The 21,057-nt window shown below is 36.2% G+C and overlaps 1 protein-coding gene, 1 long non-coding RNA gene and 2 other non-coding genes across 4 annotated transcripts in view; 3 read left to right on the top strand and 1 right to left on the bottom strand.

The window, feature by feature from the left end:
* Positions 1-3,493: 3,493 nt before the first annotated feature.
* The window catches only part of LOC134821804 (potassium voltage-gated channel subfamily A member 1-like), a 38,931-nt gene continuing 21,367 nt past the window's right edge, over positions 3,494-21,057 (bottom strand). Inside the window, exons 3-11 of the mRNA XM_063832585.1 lie at positions 14,572-14,652; positions 7,450-7,512; positions 7,122-7,229; positions 6,619-6,740; positions 6,261-6,374; positions 5,012-5,484; positions 4,090-4,259; positions 3,916-3,985; positions 3,494-3,761 (exon numbers count right to left, since the gene is read on the bottom strand). Coding sequence (XP_063688655.1) covers positions 3,646-3,761; positions 3,916-3,985; positions 4,090-4,259; positions 5,012-5,484; positions 6,261-6,374; positions 6,619-6,740; positions 7,122-7,229; positions 7,450-7,512; positions 14,572-14,652 — 1,317 coding nt within the window. The 3' untranslated portion in view covers positions 3,494-3,645. The remainder of the gene's footprint in view (positions 3,762-3,915; positions 3,986-4,089; positions 4,260-5,011; positions 5,485-6,260; positions 6,375-6,618; positions 6,741-7,121; positions 7,230-7,449; positions 7,513-14,571; positions 14,653-21,057) is intronic.
* On the top strand, positions 5,695-5,777 carry Trnal-caa (transfer RNA leucine (anticodon CAA)). The gene has a single exon. It is a non-coding gene; the product is annotated as a tRNA-Leu (tRNA).
* Positions 8,255-8,337, top strand: Trnal-uaa (transfer RNA leucine (anticodon UAA)). The gene has a single exon. It is a non-coding gene; the product is annotated as a tRNA-Leu (tRNA).
* On the top strand, positions 10,893-12,809 carry LOC134822154 (uncharacterized). The gene is made up of 3 exons (XR_010161140.1): positions 10,893-10,936; positions 11,000-11,105; positions 12,319-12,809. It is a non-coding gene; the product is annotated as an uncharacterized LOC134822154 (long non-coding RNA).

Here is a 21,057-nt window from a genome sequence, read left to right as displayed (position 1 = left end):
CGACGCTCACCCCACAACCAGGCAGACATTGGGATTCGAACTCGCAACCTCGCGGTTGCAAAGCTGGTGTTCTAACCAACTGCGCTACCTCGCCGTTGCGAGAAAGGAGCCTTCCCCTCATTTCCAAATATAGTCATTTGTGACGTCATAACCATAGTAACGCCATAACCATAGTAACGCCTAGCGATACATAATAGCGACGCGCATGTTATTTTGATATTCGTTTGTTTTATTTGCTGCGCGGTGTAAATATTTATTTTGACCAGTTATTTAGTCATAACTTTTTATAGGAACCTGCGCTAGGTTTCGCTTTTCTTGCGACATCCGATTTGGCGTTTTTCCTATCGGATGGTATATACTTATATAATTTGGCCACAGCGCAAATATCGCACGATAATCTTATTCCTATGAACAGCTTGAGCCGGGGTATAAAGGCCAAACCTAATCGCCCAATTTCCCGACTTATATAAGTAGGGAGCGAAACTGGAATTATGCTATTCACTATTTTATAGAAGGTCATAAGATCGTTATGAATAGACTTCTGTTTAACAGGGAGAATATTTAATTTCTTTTGCTCTGTTGCAAGTTTATCGTCATTATAACTGGAGTAGGGTTCACCATTGATCCATTTAATGACCCTCTTTTGGATAGCAACAAACTGTTGAAGATGAGTTGCAGTTTGAGGGAAACATTGTTCAAATATAAACCCAACTAGAGGTAAATAGAACGTTCTTTTCTGCCTTTTATCAGTAGTGAAATGACATGTTCTTTTAAGTAGTCCAAGTCTAGAGTTAGCTTTGGAACCAAGCCCTTTTCATTGTGCTCCCTTATTAAACCTGTTTTATTTATTTTTTTAAAGAGAGGCTGGGCCTGGTTGGCCCACGCGAAAGGGTAGCATATGGATGCTTTGCCTACCTCTGGGGTATGGCAGTCCTGTGGGATGATGCCGGTGGAATCAAGATGTGTAATCAAGGATGATGGTAAGTGTTGTGGGGTCTGTCATAGATGAACGCTTAAGTAGTGGTTGAGTGTGTAAGAGAAGGGTGAACTAAGACGACCTGGTGTTTATTGCGACTCGATCCTGAATCTGACTGAGAGGGCACAGTGACAAAGTCAATATCAATTCCAGAAAGTTAATAGAAGCAGGTATTGAATGGCAAGTTATCCAGCACGTTTCTTTGTCAGGACACAGAGAGGGCTTTTCACTTTTGCGAGTGATTCCAGTTTCACATCTATAGTAGAACAGTGTTTGCATGCCCTATTGGAAAGTTTATGGCGATGCATGCCGTGTCTCCCTGTTTCGATGTTGTATTTATGCGAGCTTGTTTTGAGCTAGTTGCGCAAGTCTCTCAGTCTGCTGCAGTGGCTGTAGGTTGATCGACAGGTATGTTTCGCAACCGAAGCTTGCCTTGATGAGGTTGTAGAACCCCAATTTTCGGTTAAGTTTTTTCTCTTTGTTCCAGTAATGAACAAAAGGGGTTTTCATAGCCTCGCTGATTTTGAGAGGGTTTGAAAGATCGCTTCCTCCTGATAATTGTTTCACTGTGTTCCTGGTTAATTTCAGCCGGGAGAACCATATCAATTTCTTTCATATGATTAACCAACAACACAAAGAAGACTAGGTGGTTAACCATGTCAGAACAGAGCTTACTGCCGCGAGTGATGGCGATGCGTGTTGTGAGCAAATTTGTAAATGCGAACAAAAGTATAACTTATTTCACATATAAGGCATACTCAATACTCATAGCACCCTGGTCATTAAGTCTAAGAAAGTTCGCACGAGATGGACCACGTTTTTCCCAATTTAACTTTAGAAGATTGTAATAATAGTACATACATACATACTATGTATTAGTATTACATAGTAGTAGTAGAGCAACTGCTGCAGATAACATATATATATATATATAGTGTATGAACATCATATGATTATAGTTTTGCAAAATCACGCTCTAAAATCTACATGCTGAACTTTTTTTAACCCCGGTGCACTGTCTTATCGAAAGTCAAGATTCCATATTTTTTGTTTCCTTCTGTTTACCTTACAAGACATATTTATAACGTACGAAATGTGGCGGTTTTCCGAAAATTTCGCCATATTTTCGGACCGCCAAAATTTCGGTCGTCGTAATAGAATCCGTCGCATTATTTTTAGCTTATTCCAATAATTGTGGCTTCATCGATTCATTTTGTTCTTGAAAAGTTAGTGATATGATGGTGGGACAAATAAACACAATATTCCATGATGAATTTAATGTCAAGTAATACGTTTTAAATTTACAATAAATTACATTTATGTGCTAATGTTAGGACATATCTTAAGAGGACAGGAAGACTCACCAGCATACACCTCTATGTTATTTGCTATAAATTCTGATATTTTTATGGAAGGGAGACGGGGTAGACCATGTTTAAACTTATTAGATGTTATTAGAAAAGACTTGACTAGTAGAAATCTTGATATTAGACTTAAGAATTTGACTGATTTCGAAGACCTTAGATTTTTAGCTTTAGATAGGGAGGAGTGGAAGAAGTTAGAAGATGGTTGATGTTTTTGTTTTCTTTTTTATGCGTTTTGATATCTATAAGGTGCCTAGGATGCTCTTTTAAAGAGATATTTCGTACTTTGAAAGATTTACTACTACTATGTGCTAACATAAACGTCTTATAAGAGACTAAGTCAAGATAAACAATTTAATACCAAACTCAATAAGTCATGTGATGCAGATATACTGTCATTGATCAGTAGAGTAAAATTTAGATTTTAGATTGAAATACTAAAATCAGCACTAATCAGTAATCATCTTATTACTCAAGTCAATTTAAAAAGGATCTTGTTCCGGAAAAGTAACCACATGGACTGATATCTACGATGGTGATAAGGTTACTATCCATCGGGAAACTAACGATGTGTCTCTTCAACATGATCGGTATGCGTGTGCCGTGAAGCGGATAAAGGACGGAAGAGGTTTGCTTGTTCCACAGTTGGTAACCGTCGGACATATTCCGTTAGAAGTTAGTAAACATTGTCACTATTTCATGTGCCACGGTGGGGAAATTAATGGAGTTGTTGAGGATAGCAGACACCGTCGTTCCCCTATGGCCTATACCCTCCGGTGGATTGGAAGTCAAGTTGAAACTTACTTTCAAAGGCCTCGGAGACATCGTGTACAAGATGAAGCAGCTTATCCGAGAATCTTACTCCTGGGAGTACACTGGAGAACAGCGTGAAACTGAAAGGGTCGAGCCGGACCCCTTAGATGAAGATGAAGAAATCGATTCATAAGTTTCATTTTGTTTCAACATGATTTTACCGATTTTTAGAAAATTTTGAATTTCCTTTGTGTCAGAAAACAAAATGATGAAAAATACCCTTATTTTCTGTGACGTCCGAAATGTGACGGTTTTTGTTCAATTTCGCCATATTTTCGGACCGCCAAAATTTCGGTCGTCGCAAATTGGTCCGCCACAAAAAAGTCTTGTAAGGTAATAAGTTTCGAATAAGAAAATCGGTGTAGTAGTTTCCTTGTCACCAGCTGTATCTATTATACATTTTGTTAATGAGAAGTCAACTATACAGCATAAATATACTCAATATATTCTGTAGATAATTGCAAGGCTTGTTTTTCATTCGTTTTTAAGGTCTCATAGTTTGTCCTTGTACTTAGCATATACTCTTGTAAATTTGCTGACAATCACTGTTACTGGGAGCGCGATCACTATCATGCTGAACATCATACAGATTGAGGCTATCAATTTTCCTGGAAGAGTAAAAGTTGTTAACCCAATTAATGCATGGAAATTTACAGTGCAATTTGAATCAATAACTAACATCAAATCACCATTACACACAACGCATATTATTATCAAGGAACAAAAGGATCGCTTTATTAGTTTATTGAAACATGCACTTACCGAATGGGGTTAGAGGAACCATGTCTCCATACCCAACAGTACTCATTGTTACTACTGCCCACCACGAGCTCTGAGAAAGTAACTGTGATTGCTTTTATAGTACTATACTAGCACAATAATAGCTTATTAGCTTAACTTTCAGTAAATGGTGATAGAAATATACTGTTATTATACCTCTAGTATAGATCTAAACTTGCTCTCGTCTGCGGAACCAACCAAGTCTTCTTTGAATTCCAAGTAGTACATTATAGAACCGAATATGATAACTCCTATGAACCAGAAGAAAAGTAAGAGTGCTAACTCGTTTACACTGGCTGCTAGAGTCTTTGTTACTATCACAATACCTATGGAAGTGTAATCTGTTGTAGTTCACAAGAGCGTTCAATCAATTTAAAGTAACTAACAGGAACCCGTCTAATCTAACCCTAAAATGGTGTCAAGATTCAAGAGACTAAAATGATTATTACCTATTTAAATCGCGTTTTTGACACCACCAAATTGTGGGCACTAAAATTCTTATTCCTTGGCCAATTTTTTATTGTTTCATGCTGATTTGAAGACCATTAAAGAACTATTATATGAACCACTCAAAAACGTTTAATTCGTATATCTTTTACGATTTTTGCGGAAAGTCGTGTTAAAGTTGATGCCGTGGTGTCAATAAAATGGTACGGATATATAAATAAACAATACATATATATATATATCGTCTCGATTTATATATAATATGATGGGGTTAGAGAGGGGAAGGCCCAAAGGTTTTGGTTTTATTTCCGAGCAATCTACAGAACGGATTAAAATTATATTCGCCTGGAAGTGACCGTATAATACTGACTGATATGTAATCACTATTCTATCTTTTAATTAATGCTGGCAATAAAATATGTAACCTATTATTTTGTATCTCAAATTCTCCATAGGTAAGCTGCACTTATTCAGTTATTGGAGTTTAATACTTCGGTGACCGAAGTATGAGACCGAAGTTCGGTCTCACGTCGTTAACGAGTCTATATACAAGAACCCGCAATTAATGATTCTGCAACATTATTTATAAGTTTTTACTTTAACCAATGACATATCAAGAAAGTATTCCTACCTTTGGAATGCCTTGCAAGCTTTAGGACTCTGATCACTCTTAGAACCCTCAAAATGACAAGAGCTTCTCCCCCTTTATTCTCTGCTGTCATAAACTGTATGAAGAACGGCAGGACAGTGACTAAGTCTATCCAGTTCATGGCAGTCTTTATGAATAGAAACTTGTCAGGACAGCAGATGAATCTAGCGATGAGCTCAATGGTGAAGAACATGATACAAACTGTTTCTATTATTAAGAAGGTCGTTTTCTGGCTGTTTGGCTCCTTTGAATCAATGGCTTTTTTGATTTCTGGCATTGTCTCCACGATAAAGAGGGCAACTGCTAGAGTGATGGCCAAAACATCAAGAATAGCCCAAACACGTGCAGCCCTAGAGGAGTCAGGTTCTTCGAAGAAATCCCAACATTTCCGTAAAAAGGTTTTATCTTCGTCTGAGATCGAATCTTTATCTTCATCATCCATGTTCTCTACATATCTGAAAAATGAATCCTATGCACTGTTATGAAACAGAAGTTTGACTTAAGTTGAGCTGTTGTCTTGGCATTCGAATAATTCGATAAGTTTAACTGATTTTTCTTGGTTGCAGAAAGAAAAAAAACATTAAATACCTGCAGCTACTCAAAATCCATGCATGACGCAGGCTCTATTCAGTGGTGTAAAATTTGCAAAATTATTATTGAAACATGTCAGGATGGCCGAGTGGTTAAGGCGCCAGATTCAAACTCTGGTCCACGAATGTGGGCGTGGGTTCAAATCCCACTTCTGACAAATTCCTTTTTTTTACTGCATTTTAAATCAATCTACTATTATATGTTAAAAAATTGAGAACACCCTTCAAACTTTTATCAAAATTGTATCCTTGACCTTAATTAGCACATTTCCAACAGGCGATCTATACTATATTATCCATGAAGGGATGACATTAGATACACGTACCTGCAGCTACTCACAATCCATGAATGGAAATGATGACGCAAGCTCTATAAGTGGTATAAAGATAGTAAATTCTTATCAAAACATGTCAGGATGGCCGAGTGGTCTAAGGCTCAAAAAGTTCACTTGTACGAGTGAACGTTCTGGTCCACAAATGTGGGGCGTGAGTTCAAATCCCATTTCTGGCAACTTTTATATTATTTAAAACTGATTTAAATCAATCTACTATTATAATTATATGTATATATTTGGGTTACATTTTTGAGCTGTCACTATACCACTGCACCAATTTTTAAAGTAATAAGTTTTTTTCCTTACTTTTCGTAATGGTCCTCAAGTTTGAAAAAGCGAATTTCCTCCGAAAATTGTTCTTCTGTCACACAGGTAGGTCGGTAGAACTTTCCTCGGCTTTGGTAGAAGTATAGTATTGCGCTGAAATGATTTAAAAACTATTACTTTCACCTCCTTAAACAATTATCAAAAATAAATAGTATCAATGTAACCAGTAACGATATTATCTTAAAATAAGTATTTTGTATTTGATTTCAGAAATCGAAAACCTGAATATGGACGGTTCCTGATTCCTAACGATTAATTATCTTTGGACCAAAATAAAAAATAGTCAATTTAAAATTCTCCTCAAAAGATTTCAGATTTTTAAGACGAATTGAAAAACCTAAAAATAAGTCGATTCCTCTCGAAGAAGTACTCATTCCTATCTTCCAAGTAATACTTCCTCAGGTCATTTTCCGAACCCAACAATGTATCGCTGTATCTGCTTAATGTCGTCAAGGTTACCTTGTAAAGTTATCGTTTTCTGTTTACAAGGTAACAAGGTTACCTTAAAACTTTAAAACGTTGTTGTTGTTTTTTCATTATACGAGGAGTGCCGTCTACTTTTAATGCGGAAAGAGAATTAACAAAAACAAAAACAAACAAAAACCAAATATTATATGGTACAAGTTCAATAGAAAAATATCATTGAACGAAAATTTGAAATAGATCTGTTCTGTACTGTACAAATCAAGGTGTAACAATTAACCACCTTAAGAAGCTGCAGAAGTAATTATACTAATTACACTAATTATACTAATTACACTAATTATACTAATTATACTAATCATACTAATTATACTAATGCATATAACAGCTGTTGATTAATACATTTTGAAAAGATACCTCAAAGTAACCTCCACTTATGTTTAGGCGGATAATGTCGTCTGTGTCACAGCCAGTGCTAGTTGAAGATGAATTATCTGACGAGAGATCATGTTTCGAGGGGCCATTCTGAGGAACGTGGTTGTATTTTTGTCTGTTCGTTGTTATCAAGATTTTAAAGGTATTTGAGTGTTAAGAGCATCATGTATTATAAATACTATTCATGCGCACTCCTTAAAATTCAAATGATATTTATCTTAATTCTATTAATTTGTATCCGCATCAATAAGTGTTGCAAAATCTAGCCCACTTCTTATTTGTAAATATTTTTTAACGCTACACGTCAAACCTCGGGTGTAATAGAAGAATTCTGTAGGTCATTTTTGTGATTTCCTTCGTTGGGGACAGACAACTGAAATTAAAAACATGTACTGATATATTCTGTGGAGTGTAGGTAAATTTTAATATTATATTAATCTTGATGGTGTGACACAGTGAGCTCAAAAGCTATATAACTACATTTGTGACCAGTTTGATGTTTAAAATTTCATTAAACATGAAGAATGGATGAAAAATAAATGTATCTTGTCAAACAATTGAATAAGTCTTCACTGATAAATTGAAATGAACTAATCGTCATGATGAAGGGACTAGTGGCCTTTCATCTGAAATTTATGAAAGTTCGAAAAAATGACAAGAATCATATAATCTCACATAATGAGCATAATATCTAATAATAAAATTGGATATAGAATTAAAAAATAAAGCAAGATAAGTTTGACATTTTACATTGACAGCAGAAACTCGTTAAATATGTTCTGTCACGATGATGTTTTTCCTCCATCTTCCATATAGAGGCCATATTGCACAGTACGTGATCGTATCGCGGTTATTGTTCGCGATTGGCTAACCAGCTGCAGTTTATAACTGCCAGATTCATTTTGTAGATTATTTTATTATTTTACGTGTTTCTGTGGCAAAATTTGCAGTGTTTTTACAATAATGGATGATAACATAACGTTATATTATCCATGAGAGGATGACATTAGATACCCGCAGCTACTCAAAATCCATGTATGGAAATAATAATAAAATGATGCAGGCTCTATTCAGTATTCAGCGGTATACAATTTGCAAAATTATTATGGAAACATGTCAGGATGGCCGAGTGGTTAAGGCGCCAGACTTAAATTCTGGTCCACGAATGTGGGCGTGGGTTCAAATCCCACTTCTGACAAATTCCTTTTTTTAAACCGCATTTTAAATCAATCTACTATTATATGTATTCGAGTTGCATTTTTGAACTGTCACTTATTCTTAAAATAATAGTGTTTTTAAAACTTTTCGTAATTGTCCTCAAGTTTAAAAAGCGAATTACTTTTGAAATTGTTCCACTGTCAGTGTCACACAGCTACACTACAAATTTCTGTGGCAAAATTTTTCCGTTCACCCTTTTGTAAAAAGGCAATTATAGTGAAAGGTTACGAATGGACGTTTTTGCAGAAAAACGTGGATTTTGGAGATAGCAGTAGGTGGGTCAGTGCAGCGCGCGAGTATTGCTTGCGGAGATTTGATGTATATAGCTAGCCTGTCAATGAATGCGCGGCGCGAGTGTATTTTAATGTATACTATGCAATGTATAGTATAAGGTTATAAGCCCAATTTGTACGTGGCATGCGTAGTATAGTGTACTGATGTGTATCAATATTATTATTATGAAGTGAGCTGATTGGAGCTTATATTTATAGTTATACTTATAGTGAACGGAAATCTAGCGTCCGCCAAAACGAAACAACGGGCGCAATTCTTGTTAGTGTTCCGTTTTATTGCGACTATTAAAGGCTCTTATCAGGATAATGAATTGTTCTACGTTCCAATGTAAAGATGTAACAACATCGCATTCATTATTATTTTACATTAAACTTTAATTAAGGTGCAAACTAACATGTTGACTGCGTAAAGGATTAATTATCGAAAAGTTCAGCCATACTTTTAATTGATTATTTTGAAAACTAAGTTAAGCAGTTAAATGCAATGGCAAATATCATGGCTGCATTGATAAGTTTTGGTTGGAGAGGCGCGGATCAATACACGAAAATAAAAGAATAGGCTCTAGAAATCTTTAAATTATTTATCTTAAGAGAACCTCTCAAATCATTTGTGTTACATAAGTGTTTGAAGAATTCAAAAAATTAATATTGAACAGTTCCTGTCATAAACTCACAAAACTAGTTCGTAAAAGTTTTGCCACATCAGCAGAGTTTGAGGGTAAGCCTTTGTTCCTCGTTTTCCTCGTAGGAATTGGAGTCATTGTTGGGCTCACAGTAACATAGCTCGGCTTAAACATCACTACCACACATTGGTCATGCACACAGCAGCTGGAACATTATAAAAATAAATTGCAAACATCAAGGTCGTCATAAACACTCACATATCTGGTTGGTCGGAATTTAGAAAATTCGGCAGAGTTAGCTGGCAAACTTTTTCTCTTTTGTCTTACAGATATCGGAGACCTTATATCCGGAATCACGGCTACATAGCTTGTTTTGAACATCACGGCAAGCTGATTACAGGAAAACAGAATACTGGAACGTTGAAAGCGTCAAATTTAATTGCTTAACCGTCCGTTCCCAAACTACAGTCAACATTGTATAACTGATTTTGTTGGTCAGCATCAATGAAAATTGAAAAGACAGTAGTAAAAAGACCTATTATTAAACTATGGATTGACAAATTTATGACTATGACTAATAGTAATTTAACCGTTTAAGTTAGTGTATGTCACCGATTGATGACTAATACTAATTGCCAAAAATCTAAAACAGAAACAATGATGTAAATCAGGCATAAAATGAATTCAAAGAAATCTTGGAATTGTGTCGATGGAAATTTGCAATAGTATCAAACTAACCATTCTAAATTTTTTTTGTAACTAGCCATGATCTAAATTTTAATCAAGAAAATTTCATGTGTGTAAGATAGGATATTTAATTATCTTCTGTGGCATGATCATAAACATGGAATAATTGGTCGTTAGTTAAGAAAATTGTCCAACTAATTTTCTGAGTCAGTTATAAAAACAATCTGCTTTGCCATAACACATCGTGCACCCTACGTAGTTCAAAGTTCAACAACAACTATTATATACTACAATTCGTGATATCTTTATACAATATGTGCTCTTATATAATATTAATAAAGACTACACAAATATGAAGAGGAGGCAATGTGACGATCCACGGATTATCAGCTCATCATTATATCGTATAGTTGATGACACTAATAGCAATGGTAATTATAGTGGAACCTTTTGTGTAGATATCACAAGCCTTATAAAGTTATAACACTAACTATGGGATACTAATTATAATATATGCTTATATGTAAGGGTTGGGATCCTACCATTATACCACTGTGTACCACAGGGATCTCCAAGCGTCAACTGTCAAATTTGTTTTATTACTTATATAGTTATATATAAGTAATAAGGTACTCCTTTATAATATCATATAGTTATATCGAGCCTGACCGAGTCTCATCGGACCAAAATGACCAGATCAAGGTTGTGATAAACAACACGAAATAAAGGGAAATGATGAAACAATTGCAGTCAAACGTCTTTATACCGGGGAAACAAAAAGTGGTATAGAAAAAACTCGGAATACTGGTATAGTCCTAATCCTATAGATTGGTTTACATGATCAATCCCCAGCAGTGTCTATACATACCCTGTCACATAGCCTGCCGTTAAGGGTCTCATATACCCCAATATTGTACACATATACCCTGTCACATAGCCTGCCGTTAAGGGTCTCATATACTCCAATATTGTACACGTATACCCTGTCACATAGCCTGCAGTTAAGGGTCTCATATATACCCCAATATTGTACACGTAGGTATTATAATTGTCGTATTGTGATGGAATATGTACTCAAATCGCCACAAAATGCGACATGAACAGTGAGCTATGATAAATCACTTTTATCGCACGAAACGAGCAAAGTAACGAAACATACATACACATGTTACATGGTAAGGTCTCCTCCTAGTCGTTGGAGTGGCCTGCATCACACACATCGCGTTTGCGGCGTAACATATGTCTCCACTGTACTCGGTTGGTAGCCAAAGCTTCTGTCGTTGTCGATGTTTTCAACACCTGTAAACTTAGCAGCATCTTCGAGTACGCAGGACTTCCAGTTCTTACGGGGTCTGCCCCTTGACCTCTTTCCATAGTTTGGCTTCCAGTTCAACAGAAACCTCGGTAGTCTAGAGTCTGGCATTCTAACTACATGTCCATACCAACGTAGCCTGGCAGCACTGATGAAAGTCTCAACTGACTTGATGCCAGCCCTCCTAAGAACTTCGTCGTTGGTTACATGAAAGAACCATTTAATCCTAAGGATCCTTCTCAAGGAGGTTTGATGGAAAACCTCGAAACGTTTCATCTGCTTTTTGGTGGTGTTCCAGACTTCAGCTCCATACAACAAGATGGTGAGGACAGCAGCACTATAGATCCTGATCTTGGTTGGAGTCTTTATAGTTCTGCTATTCCAAATGTTCCAGAGCTGATGAAAGGCGCCATTAGCCTTCTGGATACGGACATCCAGGTCTCTGTTGATTGTCCCATCCCCACTAATAGTTGCACCCAGGTAGACAAAGTTGCTAACCTGCTCGACGGGTTCACCCTCAACCGACAGCTCAATACAATCATCCTTGATGAAAGGTCGCTGGGAGGCGCACTTGCTTACAGCCATGCATTGGGTCTTCTTTGCATTTATTCTGAGCCCAGCGTAGGAGCTGTAATGAACTAATAGATCAGTTGATTCCTGTAGGCCTTCCCCTGAGTTGTCCATAATAGCCATGTCATCAGCATAATCGGTGTCCAGAATGATCTTTTCCTCGACCGTCTTCATCTCTTTCTGCAGCACTGCGCCTTGACTGATGATCTTGTTGGTCTCAGCCAGAAATGCAGAAAAGTTTAGGCAGAAATTAAAGACAGGAGGTGCTTGAATGTCACCCTGACCTGTGCCTGAGTTAACATCAAATCAGTCTGTCAGCTCCCCATTAACCCTCACGGCACTCATGGTACCCCCAAAAAATGACTGAAATATTCTGACATATTTTTCAGGCAGCCCATAGTGTCTCATACTGCACCAAATAAAGTCCCTTCTGATAGAATCGAACGCTGCCTTGAAATCCACAAAATTAATGTAAGTAACGAAAGGTTTAGGGAAAAAGGCCAGGTACAGAAAAGTTTTACGGCAGCATCTTGAACATATTATAGTCATCTATTGACTTATTGATAAAATAGCAGTATTGAGACTTGAAGAATGGCGGTCTTTCACAATAAGACAAAACAGTCACTTTCAGTTAATTGGTTCATGGCAAAAAATGGGCAATATTCAAATCAAAAGACAATGCTAATAGGATTGCGACGCCAATATATCAAGCAGGGCGTATAGTCTTAAGTTGATACAATTTTATACGTTTATAAATTGTGTCATTAAAACATTAAACGGTACGAATAACACTTATGAATGAATAGATTCATTTGATGCTCTACTGGCAGAGTATGAAACTATATAGACTATTGTTGACTGAACCATTCTAAACAGTATATTGAGTGGTATACCTACTCTTCCTCCCAGTAATTTTCAAGAAAGTTAAAGATTCTTAATTGTTGCAGCTTGAAAAGCGATAAACTACATTTGTGTAGTCAGTTGTCTAATGAGATCCTGGAGATGTTCGCTATTTATCAGTCTCTTGATAAGATAATGATTCAAAGGATAATATCCGGTAGTAGAGACTAGGTAGGACAAGTGAAACCTACAGCTGCGTTTGCTCCTAAACAATAGTTCCACTTGTCTCTACTACCGGATATTATCCTTTGAATCATTATCAGGTGTCTAAGTTACATTGAAACTGAGGTATATTGAAACGCTGATCTTCTACATTTAACTAAAAAAGCAGTTTCCCTTTGTTCTATCAACGTGATATTTCGAACACTCAGCATTAAAAAAATGAACTTATAAATGATGTTCCTATCCACTTCCAGATAAAACATAAAGTTGGTATAAGGGTGTTAATTAAATTAGCAATTAATAATTTTAAAAGTTTATTTGGTATTTGGCTAATAGTAATACTGTTTTAATTCCAAAGATCAGGCTAAACTATATTATAGTTTAGGCTAAACTGTATTATAGTTTAGGCTAAACTGTATTATAGTTTTACAATCGATTTGGAATTTGCGCTTAATATTTGTATCTTTTTGATCACCCAGCAAACCTTACTGGCTAGACGTGTTACTAGAGGTGATCGCGCCCGCGCTTAAGTTTATTGCACGCGTGACGCATTCCAGCTTCACGTGACACAATTCAGCCAATCAGAGGACAAGAATCTGCAAAGTTAAAGCTGCGAACTTTTATTAGACCCAAAATAAGACTTTTTGGGATAACTCAAAATCTACGAAGTCCCTAATTTTCCTCCTGGGGAGGAAACGTTATTTTTACAAGGCGAACATTTGTCAAAAAAACCGGACGATTCTATTTATTTTACTTTTGGAGATGGGCCCCAGCCGATAAACTATAAGGTTTCCTGGGCGTAAATTAATCTTTATAGGTACTGGTAGTTTCAAATCTTATACAAATTTGTAATTTAGATATCCATGGTTATCACAAACTTTTAAATTTTCAAGGATTTAAATATTCGAAGTAATGCGTACAACATCGTAAAGCGTGATCAAACCACAAAAGATCTCAATGCAACGAACAAATGATTAAAAACACACAAGAAACCCCAGCGTATATCAAGTAACCGTCGCTTTACATAAATCTATTGTGATATCTTATTGTATGATTGAATTTCTTCCATTGCACCGTTCATCCACATAATTTCTGCTTTCCATTTTATGACTTTTTGTAACGATCATAGGACGACCGGACGACGGCGTGTTGTTCAAATTTCTTTGATTTGTTACACTTACGCTGTTACACTTTGACAGCGATAAGCCCAATTGATTGGCCGATGTCACACTTTATTTGGGTAATCACTGGAACGTTTAAAAACATATTTGCGTTATTGAAATCTCTCACTGGTACATTTTGATTTTCCGATCGCCCATGGTGCGGCATTGTTTTATTGAACTGTAAATGCAACACAGGACCATTTGATATTGTGATTCAGGTCTATACACAGTAAACCGGAAATAAAATGTTGTTCTCAAAGCCCAAATACAACTGCAGTGGGGAGTGGACAATTCTTTTGAAAAATTTACACTCATGATTCTGGATGGTGATTGGTCATGGCTGGAACAGACATGGTTGAAGTTTACCTCTCAACCAGTCGGCGGACTGGGTCGGGCTTCTTGCAAACTGCCCATCATGCCTGAACAACAACAAAAATATTTTTAGTTGTAGTTATCTCCCGTCGTGGTAGACCATAGTAAAATTCAAATATTTTTTAAACTGACCTGATTTAATTGCGAGTGTTCTGTGAACTGTGCGGGTGAGTTTCCATTCTTTAGGCTAAGTCCCATGGTCTTCTTTCCTCCCTAGAGTGTAGTAAAACTTTCATTAACCATAATTAAAAATAAACTTATGTTGAATTTAAATCAAGCTCAAACATATCTAAAGTTGCAGTTTTGCGTGCCCTGCACAACTGTCATATGAAAATGCAACCAGACAGCGAATTTAAAGATACTTGAATGCACCACTTAAGACATATCCATGATTTCCCATCAAATGAGATCAAATTTGAAGTTCGCTAAATCACTTTCGGCACTAAGTCAAACCATTAAACAACTCTGCGACCTTAAACAGATGGTTAAATGGTTCCAGCAAAATGTATATCATATATATATTCGCATTTTGTCGATTCCCAGTAGTTTAGTATATTCGTTGGTCGAACTAGATTGATAAGTTTTGAAACTAATCGGTTGCTGTGCTTTACACAAGGGCAAAATGGTTATTATTTTTAAAGCTTTCAAATTTTAAAGCATCATGTCAAATGTATTCAAGATTTACCCATAATAAGTATAAAAGCAGAATAACGCATTTTACTAGGTCGAACAAGATAATTTATTAAATTTTGGGACGGACCAAGCAGTTCAATTACACGGCTCATGGAACTTAGGGGTAGAACCTTGGTAAAGAAAGGAACATGGTCCAAATAAGGGCAACTCACCAGATCTCGACAGAGTGAAGAGTTTAAAGAATTCAATATCATCAAAATTAATTTGTTTTTGATTAAAGAATAAAGGCCGATCAGGCTTGATTCAAATGTTTGTGGTTTAATCTCAATAAAACTGCGATTAAACAGAGCTACAAAGTGTACAGGTTAAACAGAATCATCCCCGCTAGAGTAATCAATACAATAAACCTAAAATCATTGTGATAGAGCATTCCACCAGGAGATTGAAATCGAACTAATTAAATTATTGTAGTATCACATAGTTGCATTTAGTATCCTTTTAGAATTGAAATTGTTCCCATGTTCATTGTCTTGATGTGTGGCTATAAATTAAAAGCATTCAGAATCAAGTAAGTCCTGATTGAAAGCGGTCAAATTAAGAGTAATTAAGTAATTATGATCGGTCAAAACTATATGAGCACTTTGAGCAGTGAAGTGCCAGTTAAGGCATGGTTCATATTCACCAAATCTCAACTATCGGTTGAAGTCATTCGCAAAAATTTTAAAGAGATAGTGTGATTCTATTATAAGCTGCTTATGTACTTGGATGGACATAATTCATGATTGTTTTTATTTTAGCTTATGTCGAATGTTAAAATTTTGAAAAAATAAACGGTTCCCAAGCTGTAAAAGCACAGATAAGGCGTGACCAAGGACAAAATAAGCCAAGCTTATAATAAGCCAAGCTTATAATCGGACTGTTCCTAAGGAACAGTCCGATTATATCTGACATTATATTACAGATATGAACAGACTAACATCAACTATAATGAGACATGTGGATCTTTTAATTCATTAATTGCACTTCTACTCTTATATAGTAGTTATATATAATTAGAGCCATGTCTAATCTCCAGAAGAAATTATAGATAATTAATCGGATACTCTGGACTGATCTTGTGGTCATGGTTTTAATCAAGAATGTAACCATTTCCATCAGCGATCAGTGCATCATGTTGAACACTATGGCTCCAAAGTTCAACCTTCTTAATTATAATGTTCAACTTGAATTGGGTCGGATATCCGTTATTCCAACAGGAATTTGGCACATTTACATTGAAATTGCAGTTTTGGTATGTCTATTTGTGCTCGTCGTTGAGAAACTGCTTATAATCAATGTGATCTTTATTCAGAGTTTGAGCTGTCTACATAATATCACGATAAAATATTAAAATAGTCTGATCCCATTATTTGTACAATTAGTCATATTTATTCATTACTTACTATGCATTCAATTAATATATAAATAACATATAAACAACGTGAATTGTGAATGAGTTCGCAACATTTATCAGAAGAAGCTGAAATTCGAGAGAAATACAACGGGGATATGGATGTTTTGCAAACAGAAACTAGCGACAATAAATCATCGTTCGAGCAGATAAGTTATCTAACTATCTAAGAAACTAAAAAATAACCATTTCAAAGCAGAATAATCGGCTATAAAAACGGAAGTTTTTATAGTCGATTATACTCTTAAAGGGCCCCTGGCAGTTGAAATCTACTTGAGTAGATGTATTTTCGAACGCTGATTCCGAATCACCCCACATGACTAATGACTTAGGGTTAAAATGCTCCCCTAGCAAGATATCAGCGAAAAACTGGGTTAGGGTTTCAGCATATGCTTCAGTTAGGGATTGGGTTAGACTTAGGGTTAGGGTTGGGATCAAATTAGAGGGTTAGGGTTTCGAATAGATATTCAGAGCCACCTAGAGGACGTGTTAAAAAATTCACGTGACAGTCGAGTGTAGAGTGATTAATCATCAACTTTAAAAACTACCAGGTTGCTGTTATGTCTGATCAAGCTACGAGCTAATCAGCCATGCCAATTATTATATTGGAGATGCTTAAGACAAGGCGGCGGTAAGTGTTGCAATAGATGATGTGGAGCTAAAGACAAAGCGGTGATAAGTGTGGCAAAAGATGAAAGAAGTAACGAGATAGTTATCTGCATACAGGAAAATAGTTATGAAGATGTTGGGTGAAAAAACCTAACGTCAATTACACTGCGAGAGAACCGGTTAAGTTGTAACTGGACCAAACTTAAGACTTGTGAAAGTACCATCGACCATTACAAAACTTCCTGAACTGATCACATTTACTGGGCGGCGCTCAGTCTGTCATTCCGACGAATCTATATTCTGCCGAATCTCTATTCCGTCGAATCTCTATTCCGCCGATTCTCTATATCCATTGATATTTACTGGGCGGCGCTCAGTCTGTCATTCCGACGAATCTCTATTCCGCCGAATCTCTATTCCACCGAATCTCTATTCTCTTTGTTTATGAACATAATAGCCCTAGGTAAATCACATTTGATGAGAGACTAGAGAGGGTCAAAAACACAATTAAATCTAATTCAATTAATATGGTGTGTATTTAAAGTAATTTTCCTTGCCACTTTGTTTATGTTTTAATCATTTTCCTAACGAATAACGATCTGCTCCGACCTGAGTATGTTTTCAAGTTCTTCGGACCAATATATCCGCTTCAATCGATATTTATGGAAATATGAACTAATCCCGCTTTTGATATTTTTAAGATCACTCTATCTATTGACGGGTTGAAGTCATTCGCAAAAATTTTAAAGAGATAGTGTGATTCTATTATAAGCTGCTTATGTACTTGGATGGACATAATTCATGATTGTTTTTATTTTAGCTTATGTCGAATGTTAAAATTTTGAAAAAATAAACGGTTCCCAAGCTGTAAAAACACAGATAAGGCGTGACCAAGGACAAAATAAGCCAAGCTTTTAATAAGCCAAGCTTATAATCAGACTGTTCCTAAGGAACAGTCCGATTATATCTGACATATTACAGATAATATATGAGCAGACTAACATCAACTATAATGAAACATGTGGATCTTTTGATTCATTAATTGCACTTCTACTCTTATATAGTAGTTATATATTTAGAGCCATGTCTAATCTCCAGAAGGAATTATAGATAATTAATCGGATACTCTGGACTGATCTTGTGGTCATGGCTTTAATCGAGAATGTAACCATCTCCATCAGCGATCAGTGCATCATGTTGAACACTATGGCTCCAGAATTCAACCTTCTTAATTATAATGTTCAACTTGAATTGGGTCAGATATCCGTTATTCCAACAGGAATTCGGTACATTTACATTGAAATTGCAGTTTTGTTATGTCTATTTGTGCTCGTCGTTGAGAAATGAGACACTGCTTATAATCAACGTGATCTTTATTCAGAGTTTGAGCTGTCTACATAATATCAGGATAAAATATTAAAATAGTCTGATCCCATGATTTGTACAATTAGTCATATTTATTCATTACTTACTATGCATTCAATCAATATAAATAACATATAAACAACGTGAATTGTGAATCAGTTCGCAACATTTATCAGAAGAAGCTGAAATTCGAGAGAAATACAACGGGGATATGGATGTTTTGCAAACAAAAACTAGCGACAATAAATCATCGTTCGAGCAGATAAGTTATCTAACTATCTAAGAAACTAAAAATAACCATTTCAAAGCAGTATAATCGGTTATAAAAATGGAAGTTTTTATAGCCGATTATATTTATACTCTAAAAGGGCCCCTGGCAGTTGAAATCTACTTAAGTAGATGTATTTTCGAACGCTGATTCCGAATCACCCCACATGACTAAGGGGTTAAAATGCTCCCCTAGCAAGATATCAGCGAAAAACTGGATTATGGTTTCAGCATATGCTTCAGTTAGGGATTGGGTTAGACTTAGGGTTAGGTTTGGGATCAGATTAGGGTTTCGAATAGACATTCAGAGCCACTTAGAGGACGTGTTAAAAAATTCACGTGATAGTCGAGTGTAGAGTGATTAATCATCAACTTTAAAAACTACCAGGTTGCTGTTATGTCTGATCAAGCTAAGAGCTAATCAGCCATGCCAATTATTATATTGGAGATGCTTAAGACAAGGCGGCGGTAAGTGTTGCAATAGATGATGTGGAGCTAAAGACAAAGCGGTGATAAGTGTGGCAAAAGATGAAAGAAGTAACGAGATAGTTATCTGCATACAGGAAAATAGTTATGAAGATGTTGGGTGAAAAAACCTAACGTCAATTACACTGCGAGAGAACCGGTTAAGTAACCAAACTTAAGACTTGTGAAAGTACCATCGACCACTACAAAACTTCCTGAACTGATCACATTTACTGGGCGGCGCTCAGTCTGTCATTCCGACGAATCTCTATTCCGCCGAATCTCTATTCCGTCGAATCTCTTTTCCGCCGATTCTCTATGACTATATTGTATATCCATTGATATTATATTTACTGGGCGGCGCTCAGTCTGTCATTCCGACGAATCTCTATTCCGCCGAATCTCTATTCCGCCGAATCTCTATTCTCTTTGTTTATGAACATAATAGCCTGGGGTCCCCAGGTAAATCACATTTGATGAGAGACTAGAGAGGGTCAAAAACACAATTAAATCTAATTCAATTAATATGGTGTGTATTTAAAGTAATTTTTCTTGCCACTTTGTTTATGTTTTAATCATTTTCCTAACGAATAACGATCTGCTCCGACCTGAGTATGTTTTAAAGTTCTTTGAACCAATATATCCGCTTCAATCGATATTTATGGAAATATGAACTAATCCCGCTTTTGATATTTTTAAGATCACTCCGGCATTTGCGTAACGTAAAAATCTTCCAGGGTCAATATGGCAGTTGAAATCTCCAGTGATTGAATTTATTTCGGAAGCTCTTCCCAAATCACATAAGATAATATAAGGGTGGAGAAGCTTCCCTGAAAACTACTTTGATCAGGAACAACAGGCAACGTTACGCCACTGATCAGGAAGAAGGTCAATTTTCTCGTTAGGTCTTAGGGGATGTTTGGTCATTGCAAAAGGTTAAACTCTTGGATTATGCATCAGACAAGCCTACAGACGTGCAACAACAAAACTAGTAACGTGAGGGTGATTACAGTAGACTGATAATCCACCATACACAAAAATTGAGAAAGTGAGTACGTATTTAAACGATCAGGAGTGTGCATTAGGAACGCATGGTTATAGCTTTATAACAAATCACTACGTGTGCGTCTCTTTGTCGTCATCCTATCGCAATTGGACAGTTGGACGACGCGACGTGACGAGTTACCTAGTAACATCTCGTGTTACCTAGCAACATCACATGTTACGACGTGTCCTTCAGTAATTATAAACGGTCAATTAATTGTGTTTTTTAAGAACAATCAGAGCTGAATCTAACGTTTGACGCCATGACTCATGTACATGTTTCATTCAAGCATCTGATAAAATTGTAGCAGAAATTGTAGCAGAAAATTGTAGCAGAAAATTGTGCAACCATGTGCGACAAACCATGTATTCAAATACGAAATCTTTAATTGAGAAAGAGGATCCTGTATAATGGGATAATGCAGAAATACGCACAGATAAGTGACCGTTTATACTTTTATAGACATTTCGGCATATATAAAGTAAAGAGAAATTGTCCGAATCCAATAAATAGAAGATATACATGTACTAAATATTATTATAAAATAGAGAGATACATGTTATACATTATACAACTACCTTACAAGACACATTTATGGCGGCTTAATTTGCGACGACCGAAATTTTGGCGGTCCGAAAATATGGCGAAATTGAACAAAAACCGTCAAATTTCGGACGTCACAGAAAATAAGGGTATTTTTCATCATTTTTTGTGACAGTAAGCAGTAAGGAAATTTCTGAAATTCGGTAAAATCATGTTCAAACTTAGTCTGTATTAAGACTGT

The sequence above is a fragment of the Bolinopsis microptera genome, chromosome 10 (assembly GCF_026151205.1).
Source record: "Bolinopsis microptera isolate Bmic1 chromosome 10, MBARI_Bmic_1.0, whole genome shotgun sequence".
Lineage (NCBI taxonomy): Eukaryota > Metazoa > Ctenophora > Tentaculata > Lobata > Bolinopsidae > Bolinopsis > Bolinopsis microptera.
This window is presented reverse-complemented; position numbering and strand designations above follow the sequence as displayed.